The sequence below is a fragment of the Nanorana parkeri genome, unplaced genomic scaffold (genome assembly GCF_000935625.1).
Source record: "Nanorana parkeri isolate BGI_ZX_2015 unplaced genomic scaffold, ASM93562v1 scaffold466, whole genome shotgun sequence".
Taxonomy (NCBI): Eukaryota; Metazoa; Chordata; class Amphibia; order Anura; family Dicroglossidae; genus Nanorana; species Nanorana parkeri.
The window spans coordinates 233,673-243,787 of NW_017306734.1; the positions used below are offsets into that span (position 1 = coordinate 233,673).

General features: G+C 40.4%; 1 protein-coding gene across 2 annotated transcripts in view; it reads right to left on the bottom strand.

Annotated features, from left to right (window-relative positions):
* Nucleotides 1–9,517, bottom strand: part of PALM (paralemmin) — a 78,659-nt gene extending 69,142 nt beyond the window's left edge. The window contains exon 1 of one of the 2 annotated variants that reach the window (XM_018560584.1): nt 9,352–9,517. In XM_018560584.1, coding sequence (XP_018416086.1) covers nt 9,352–9,356 — 5 coding nt within the window. In that variant the 5' untranslated portion in view covers nt 9,357–9,517. The remainder of the gene's footprint in view (nt 1–9,351) is intronic. The other variant, XM_018560583.1, reaches the window with a different exon arrangement.
* Nucleotides 9,518–10,115: the final 598 nt, after the last annotated feature.

The window sequence follows — 10,115 nt, forward strand, 5'->3', positions numbered from 1 at the left end:
CCAGCCTCGGCCCACTGCGCAAGTGCCCAGTATGCCCAAAGGCAAGTCTGGCCCTGTGTGCCTTGGTTTGGGTTGGTGTTTTCTGCTGCCCCCCTGGAATGTGCCACCCTAGGCAAATGCCTAGTTTGCCTTGTGGTAGATACACCCCTGCCATGATGGCAGACATTCCTGCCGGGCCACCACACCTTTCCCACACTGATAGATATTCCTCCTAGGCCTTCCAACACTGATAGACCTTCCTCCTGGGCCAACACAGCTCCCGCTACCTTCCCACACTGATAGACCTCCTAAGCCCTAACACTTCCCGCCACCTTCCCACACTGATAGACATTTCTCTTGGGCCACCACACCTCCCGCCACCTTCCCACCCAATAGACATTCCTCCTAAGCCAAGCCTCTCTGGCTGCCCATTGTGTGGCCATTTGAACAAGCCAGCACTGAATTTGAAGTTCTCAAGATTTAAGTTGATCGCCACTGCTATAATTACCTGAATTTTTAAAAATGTATTTTCCTAAATGTTATTGCAGCCTGCATACATCACAAACAGCAATGACCTCTTTAGCTATAATTACAAGCGGAACTCTATGCAGATATAAAAGACACAAATGAATGCAGCTCTGTAACCATTAATATATCATTAAATGTATTTTCGGTTTCAATATTTTTTTTAATACATTTTTGGAAGTACAACAATAGGGAACGTTTATAAAAAGGCAAACTTAATAACATATCCAAGAAGATAAATATCGTATGAAAGCATAAAATTAAATGTATTTTCAAATGCAAGCAGCTCAAATTCCTGGATCTGACCAGATATCAGTTTCTGCATTCCTTGTACATTAGGCCTAGAGTGTAAGAGGAAAAAGCAGTACAAGAAGCCATACAGCTTATGTGCTAACAAGAAGCATGTGGATAGGAGGAGAAAGCAAAGTGACAGAAAGATGAACTCGTCACTGAGGTGCTTCTCCTTTCACTGTCCAGTCACAGGCTGAGAGGGGTCCAGGACAACCTGGGCTCTGAGGAAATGGGTTGAATGATGCTGGCCATCAGACTGAGAAATCTCTGCACTGAAGGTGAATATAGCAGCAAATGTTTTTTTCTTTTTATAATAATAACCATAACATCATCCTAAAGAAATCTAGACATTTAGGTTTACTTTTGTGTCATCCTTGCTTTCTGAAGTTTTGCCACCTTAATGTGTTATTGGAATAAATAGAAATTTCAGGACATGGAGCTTAAATACTTTGATCTGGATGAAGCCAAATGCTTCTAATGAGTGAGGTGGGAAGACATAATTGCACCTCCAGCTAGTGCACACGCAAGGTTCTGATAAGTTTATATATAGCAGATTCTAACCACTGAGGTTTTGCTGATGGGTAAACAGTGCCCAAGCGTTAATTTTATTCATTTCTTGACAAAGGGATCTAAGGAATCCCAAGGTTGTATTAATAACTTAAAGAGAAACATTACCCTTATCTATGAAATGACAAAAAAGGCACCTTTAGAAATGTTTAGTAATGACAATCTACAAATATAGATAATTGCCGGCATTTTATTCTTTACATATTTTTATTTTCCTCCCCACTCCTCTGACAGCGGCCATTTTTACTAAGGGCAGATTAATCCATCTCCATTTTACTTCCTGGAACTCTGGCACATGTGACTAGGACATGTGACCATGCACATCATCTCAACGGAGAAAAATGCTTTTTCCTGAGATCTTCGGAGATTTTGCAGTTTACAGATGATATTTCCCAGGTCATATAATTCTCCCAGGATGCATCGCTTAGGCACAGACAACATCACTAATGCCTAACAGGACCAGGAATAAATAAAACAGTAATTGTAAGTAAAAGAAAAATATGATTATTTAACTAATAAGCATAAGATGATTTCGTATTAGCATGCAGAGCTGCACGCTGATACCATTTTTAGTGGAAGGGTTAAAGGTGTGCTTTACGGTAGCCAATACGGGGTGCCACTGAAAGCCGAAAGAACTATGTTTTTTTTAGTTTTAAATAGAGTGGAGAGAGATTAGAACCCCTGTCAGGTGGGTTTTTTTTTGCTGTCTGTGTCCCCGTTAGAGAGATTTACCCCTTCTATTTGCCCCGGTGGTCATTTTCACTGAAAGTGAAAGAAAAACCCAAATTTTAGGTTGTCATCAGAACAGGAATAGATGGGGACACTAGTTCTGGTGACACTGCTGACCACCAGGACATTCTCTCTCTTTAGAGGGATTTCCTCTCACTTCCTGCTGTGGCTATTGGACAGGAAGCGATGGATGTCCCAGATGGATAACAGAGGTTATAACCATCCCTTTTTCTATCCAAAACTACTCTACAGTTCTTTTTTAACGCCACACGTTCTGCACTAATTGATGGCAAACATGGTACAATATTCTACTAGTGATTGTATGGACATGGTGGTCAAGGCACTGCCACTATAATGGGCTCTATAATGGGTTTGATATGGTAGAAAACAGTGTGCTTCATGCATCTAGCGACTTGCAGGTCTACCGCTCAAGCAGCTTAAAATGTATTTTTACAGTGAAGTACTCAACACTGTCCATTTTATATACTTTACATCATAGAACAGAATGTGCAACTAAATTCTTCAGAGAGGTCACCTTGAAAGGGAAGTTTATATGAACCAAATTGGTGTTTTTATGATTTTGCACTCATGCTTTCTTGATTCATCCTATAGGTTTCCCTGCCCTTTGAAAAACAAAACCCAGCAAATGGATTGCATTATCATTTAGCCTCACACCAGGTAAAGTAGATCACACAGCACCCCAAGGCTGTTATGACAGATCCTTAACCACTTGCTGTCCGAAGCAATTTTTTTTATATTTGCACACACATAATGAAAACTGAATTTTTGACTAGAAAACAGCTTCAAACCCCCAAACAATGATATCTTTTCTGAAAGCAGGGGCCCTGTAGAATACAAAAATGCTGGTTACAGTTTTGTATGTCACATGGTATTTGGAGGGATCTCTTCCTCGTGCTGTGTGTCTTGGACAAGTAGTACATTTCCCCAACAGGAAAAAGACAGCACAAAAATTGAAGGGGCCTTAACCACTGCCTAGTCTATCAAAATCTCAATAAGCTGGCTTTACATGCAATTTATTATATGTATGTGTAGACTGTCACAGAGCTTAATCGTAACTAAAAATGGTTTCGCCATTCACTATATACCAATGTCAACTCAACTCATAAATATTTTGCACCCATCCAAATACGCGGACACTTTAACTGCTCGATTTTATTTCTCCTTTTTGCCCAAATGTCCCATATGTGTACCTTATCGTATTTGTGTCAATGGTTTCCATATTATTGTACTCCCCTATGTATGCCTGTTACTGCTCTGCCTTCCACTGCCTATTTTCTGGTGTACCATGCATCCACAAATGTCCTAATTTTTGGGTCTTCCATTGAGGGCTTTGCCTTTTATTATGGAAATATTGTGTGCTTCCATATTGCTTTTAACCACTTGCTGCTGGGAGCAATTTCTTAATATTTGTACACACATAATAAAATCTGAATTTGTGGCTAGAAAACAGCCTACAGGGTTTAATTAGTGCTATGTTTTTGGCTCCACCGATCAACAAATAGCTAAGGTCACTCACTTGATATGGCGTATGCCTATTTAATTCTGAAGGCTCAGTTTGCATAGACATTTAAAGCCAGACGTCTTGCAGTTGCCTAAACAGCCATCAAGCACTTACAGAGCTAATACTCAATGTTGATAAATAGCAGGCATATTGTGAAAGCATTCAATTAGCATCTCATCTGGCTATTAAATTAGACTGTACATTCCATGATCATCCTCTCTATGGATGTTTGGAGAACCCAACAAATCCACTCACTGTTACCAATGGGAGAGTTAAATAGGTTTTTGGGAGGAATTTTTTTTGCCATAATATAAATATATAAAAAATATAAAATTTAGGATAAAATAAAGACTACTCGCTACTTCTCTTACAGTGTCCCCCTCCACTCACTGACCCTACTGACATATTTTGTATGACTGTATTGTCTAATTCAACATTTACAAATATCTCACCATAGCAACCAAATAAAGAAGAATCACATGATCTCAAATCCAGTGTTTATAAACATAGTTATCAACAAAGTATTCAAAGCATCCAGTGCAGAAAATGTTTCTGATCTTTAAACGATAATCATTATTACACAGAAAGAAAAAAAAATACATGTATAAAAAAAATACAAAATATACAAATACATTTTCATACAGGATGAAGGGCCAAACCTCTGTACTCTAATTCTGGGTTCTGCTTGAAAATAAATATCAGGTATTCCCTACTGTAAACTTCTACATACAATTAGTATGTCTACAACGGTTCCAATAAAGGAAAAATAAACATATACACAGTAAAATAACTGCTATTGACCAACTGAAGAAAAACTCCAGGCAGAATTATTCTTAACCCTTGCAGTGGTGCTACTCCAGCACTGTGAGTGTTAAGTGCTTGTTTTGCATCTAGTGACAACAAAAATAACAAAGTTATCCTCACCTGATTCTTGCAGCTGGCTGGCTGTTAGACTGGTCTCTGGAGCCTCTCTCCCCATCTGCTCCAGCAGTCTAAGGTCCTGTGAGTCATCACATCCAATACAGTGTATAGGACATGAGGATTCCATCACTGGAGCGGAGGAGAATACAGGCTGGAGGGACCAAAGTAGTAGCCAGCTGGCTCAGAGGTTCAGGTGAATATAACTTTTTTCTTTTTCTCCCTAGATGAAAACGAGCACTTAACCCTCACAGTGCGGGGTAGCCCCACTGCAAGGGTTAAAAATAATTATGCTTTGAGTTCTTTTTTAAAGCATTTTGTTACCAGAAAACGTATTTGTTGGGTCACAATATACTGGCAATACATTTTATCTATAGTCCAAACTGAGAGAAACCATCACCTGTTTCAATGAGTCTCTAAAAGTGGATTCCCGCTCAATTTAGAGAGCTCACATCTTACTACGTATTGTGTCTCCATAACAGGAACCAAAGAAAAATCTCTCCCACGGCATACAGACAGAAACAAAAAAAAACTGACAGAAGTTTTAGTAATTCCCTACTCTATTCAAAACTAAAAAAAAATATTTCTCTAGTTGTACTTTAAATCCGTAATTTGCTCTCAATTCATTTATAATTTCATCTGTAGGGATTATGAGTATATCTGTTACATTTAATGAAAAGATCTACAACTGAGCCAACTACATAAAACAAAAAGAAGGGTCACAATCCCACCTCCATGTACGAAACTTCAATGTTATCTGCGGGTTCTTAATATCTCATTCAAGATTCCAGGCCAATCCAATAATGTTCATATTAACACAACTGTAATGGCATGGCCATAGTAAGACCTATATGCTAAAATACCCAACAGCTATTTCTGCCTTTCCTCTTTATACTAATGGTCTAAGAAGAGCCAGATTTTTGTGGAATCCAGGAGCCAATTAGTTCAATCCAGGTACTAACTGATGATTTGAAGAAATGAGGAAATACTTGCCTGCCTTGACAAAGGCTCAACAAGAAGCCGTCAAATGCAATAGTTTAGTGATATTGACTACACTTTTTAAATCAGTTTCAAAAAAACAAACAAACAATGCCTAATATCATGGCACATTTCTATCTTATTATTTGGTTGACCAAAGTACAAGGGTTTGCTTGTATGTACAGTATAGATGTTGATTTGATAGTCAATAAGGTCATTGCATCTCCATTACTGCAGTGCTCACTACTGAACCAATTACCAAAGATGTCCATTAAAGACATCAATTATTCAACTACAACTAACTAGGCCAGCAACAGTGGCCCTATTATGCCCCTAAAATCCCTTCTTTCATTTAATCATTATACTATATATATTCACAATCCTACAATTTGATACCATAAACCAAGGAGACAGAGGAGATCCTCATGTAATGGAATGAAGCAGTCTGTCCGGTAGCCAGGTCATCTATACTGATTTTTGCATCCTAATTGACCAGCTTTACCAATAGGACAGAACTTGCTGGTCCAGCACTTTTATTCCACTTCTTTCCAATTTTAGAAAAAACAATACATTTTGTGTGAATACAAACTTATTAAAAAAACCTCATGTGTGATCCCTCCTCCCCAGCACTCAGGTAAGCTATATTAAGCAAATGTTTTGGGACATGTACACTTTTTGGGCTGATCAGTTTGCCCACAGAACAGTAGATAATACCTTTAAGATCACAATATTTAGATTAATTCATATACACACTCAATCACTGTACAGTCATGCAGATTCATAGCACCTGGCTCAAACAACCACCTACAGAGAATGTTTGTACCACCAGTTGGACAATCATTAGACAGACATCTGCTATTTCAATTGGTCACAAATGGAGAAAACGGAATACATGGGACTCACTGCAGGGTTCTGATGTCAACAAACTGGCTGACTCACTTTAAAGTGGCAGAAGTGACAAATGGTTTTCAAGTCATTACTCAGCTAGTGATGTATTTCTTTGTTTAATAGTACAATGCAGAAACAGAGTGCTCTAATGTACCATATAGTTTTACAAGTTTTTCTAGCATATTAGAAAAGTCAATCCAAAACCAAGTATGGCAACTCTTGCATTTGCCAGACCTGATGGACATTCTAATCGTGAATGGGATACCATTATGAGTGGGAAGGGCTGGTCATATTCCTTGTAAACAGGTCCTCTTAACTATTGGGAGTTTGTCCAACTTTGTTAATTGTCACCGCAATATTATCAATGGTTAAATAAAACTCACATTCTGAAAAAAAAAAAAATGGGGAGATGTCTACATTTTTTTCACTTTTCATACCTTTTTTGTCAGTCAGGCTACTCTGTTTCTAGCAATCCTGCCACTGGTGAGTCGTTGAAATCGGCAGAAGCAGAATTGCTAAAAGGCCACCTGTTTGTCCTTCTGGAAACGCTCCCACTGTAGCTGGTCATGGTTAAGCAGTGTTCAGATCAGCGACAAAGTGACATCTCGCTGCATCTGGCTATAAAGGAAGCGATTCCATAGGGATACACAGGCGACCTTTTTAGCCCTCCTGCCACTAAAAATCTGACATCAGCTTAAGTATGAGAAAAGACAGAACTATATTTAGTAGCTCTCGAAAAAAGGTATACTCAGGTATAAAACTAATCTTCATCAATTTTATTTTCACAATAATCACCCGCACTATTATAAAACACACAGCAAGTCAAACAGTTATACTTCTAATATTTCGCTTTGTGCTGTATGATTGCTGTTATTATATCACCGTGTGTGTTTATGTATAATTTGTGTTTGTGGCATATTATATCCCCTGTGCAATTATAATAAAGCGCTGCGTGCTACTATACTACTCGTCAAGTGCTAGGCATTACTCCATTTTCCAGTTTTACACTAAACATGTAATTAGACTTTTTCTCATTTTGTTATATCTCAGTCTGATTATTCCACTATTGGCTGTGCTAGAAATGAACCTTGTTTTGGAATGTGGGAATGTGTCTCTGGTTCCGTACTGAGGCCACTCACTCCCTGTTCCCTTTCCTGCTCATTCTGTCTACACTCCATGATGCCTCCCCTCCTTTTTTCTCTCCCCCACAGCCTCTCTGCATTCTTGCATCCACAGCCCTTCCCTGATTTGTCTCCCAGCAGCGTCTCTGCCTATATATAACCTTTTGCACCTTGCATCCCAGCCTATTTTCTGCAGTAATTCCAATCCCAGACCAGAACATAGAAGTGTTTTCCATTAAAGGAGCTTCTACAGAACCAGTCATGCAAATACATCTAAAAATGACACAAAAGGGTCTCACAAATCATTCAGCGGAGATCATTTCAGGAATGCCAACAGGTGGGCAAAGCTAGGTGGTAAAAAAAAGGGGCCTCCTCATCATGGGGCAGCCATAATCACAGAAACAGAAAGGACAGGCAGCAAAGTAAATGCAAATCAACTGAAATAGAATTGCTCTGTGCAGCATAGAAGACGGGGGAGAGTCAGGCAAAAGCGGAGGATTTGGGGACTGGCAAATAGCTATAACTGTTGACATACTACATAAGGGCGATGTAGGGCAGTCAGATGGGAATCAGCAGCAGCTCTGATATGCAAGGAGGAGTGGCAGAACAGCAGCAGGGATGCAGGGAGTAGATGTGATTACAGGAAGAACAGGAATTTGAGAAAGCACTACAGGGTTCAAAACTGCACAGCTATATGAGGAGGTGGGGGTGGTGCACTGAGATAAGGGGAGATGGCAGAGAAGGCAGGGGACCCTTGGTATTGCCAGGACGGAGGCAGGGCTGGGGTCATCCTGCAATATATACAGGGATTGCAGGAATCTAAAAGGAGGGGGTGCGTGATCGATGGGCTGGAGTATAAATAACATCAAAGGAAAAAAAGGGAATACAAGAACACAGAAGGATTGCAAATATGTTCTGCTTGGAGGCACATGATATTAAAAGGTTGTAAAGTATAAGCAAACAAGAAAATTGAAAAAATGCATGGAAGGTAAGATGTTCACGGGAGAGGGACATGACCAAGGGGGCATGTAGATCTGAGGTGTGTGGGCAACGTGGATGGGTGATGCACATAGGTGGTGGTGGTAGGTGATACAGGGGGTCTGGAGGTAGTGATAGTAAATACAGGGGGACTAGGACACAGAGATGGTGTGCATGATGCAAAGAAGTAGTGGTAGGTGATACAGGGAGACAGGGATAAATGGGAGATGTGCACGATGTCCAGAAGTGATGGTAGGTGATAGAGGGAGACTGTGATACAGCGATGGTGTGTAGGATGCACAGAGGTAGTGATAGGCTATGCAGGGGGAGTGGAATACAGGGGTGGTGTGCAGAATGACCAGAAGTGATGGTAGGTGATGCAGGGGGACTAAAATACAGGGATTGCGTGCAGAATGAACAGAGGAGGTGGTGAAAAAAATACAGGGAGACTGGGATACAGGGATAATGTGAAGGATGACCAGGGGTTGTAGGAAAAGATACAGGGAAAATGGGATATAGGGATGCTGTGCAGCATGTACAGAGGCTGTAGGAGCAGAAACAGGGATGGTGTGCGGAATGACCAGAGGTGGTGGTAAGAGGTACAGGGAGACTGGGATACAGGGATAATGTGAAGGATAACCAGGGGTTGTAGGAGAAGATACAGGGAGAATGGGATATAGGGATATATAGCATGCACAGAGGCTGTCGGTGGTAGGAGATACAGGGATGGTGTGCAGGATGCAGAGAGGTTGTAGTAGAAGATACAAGGATGGTGTGCAGGATGCACAGCATGCAGAAGGAAGCAGACATTTCAGAATGCCCATGTTTTAGTATTATGAGTTCTCTAGTACTCACTCCATGGTGCAAGCTCCTGCTACAGCTCGGGGTGATGTGCAGGCGGCAGAGCCTGGTCTGGCCCTGGCTATGGATGCGTGTGTATTAGTATGAGTGTGAAAGGAGGGAGGCACCGGCAGGGCAGTAGCCTCTGCACACCATCTATATGTGTTTAGCTCCCTCTGTTGGCAGCAGAGATCGCATTATCTTCAATACACATTTGCATTCAGAATACCTTCTACAAGTGAGACGTCATTGGTTTCCATATACTTGCACCTTGCAAATGTCCTTCCTGTATGCACAAACCCAATTCTCTCTCTCTATATATATTATATGTTAATATAAATGTTTTTTAAAAACGCAGGAGATGTATTGTTTTGTGTTTTCTTTGGAGCACAAACGGTAGAGAAAACAAGAACTGTGTGTGTTTTGGCAAAAGATCACTTAAACTCACCACTTCAGGGAAGCCTATTCCACCTCCTTGTAAAAACTTTACATGTGCTCCTTCAATCAGCTCATCCCTCACCATTATTACCTTCTGTAACACTTGTCCCTCCTTGCAGATTGTAAGCTCTCATGGGCAGGGTCCTTCTAGTACTCTAGTATGGAATTGTATTGTAACTGTACTGTTTCCCTATATGTTACACAAACTGTTGATGCTATAAGAATCCTGCATAATAATATTCAATTTGAAACATTACATCAATTAAAACTCCCTGTACAAAAACGTTTATAGAATGATATTCCTCGATAGCCACTATGGCCCTTTTCACAAGAGCGGTGCC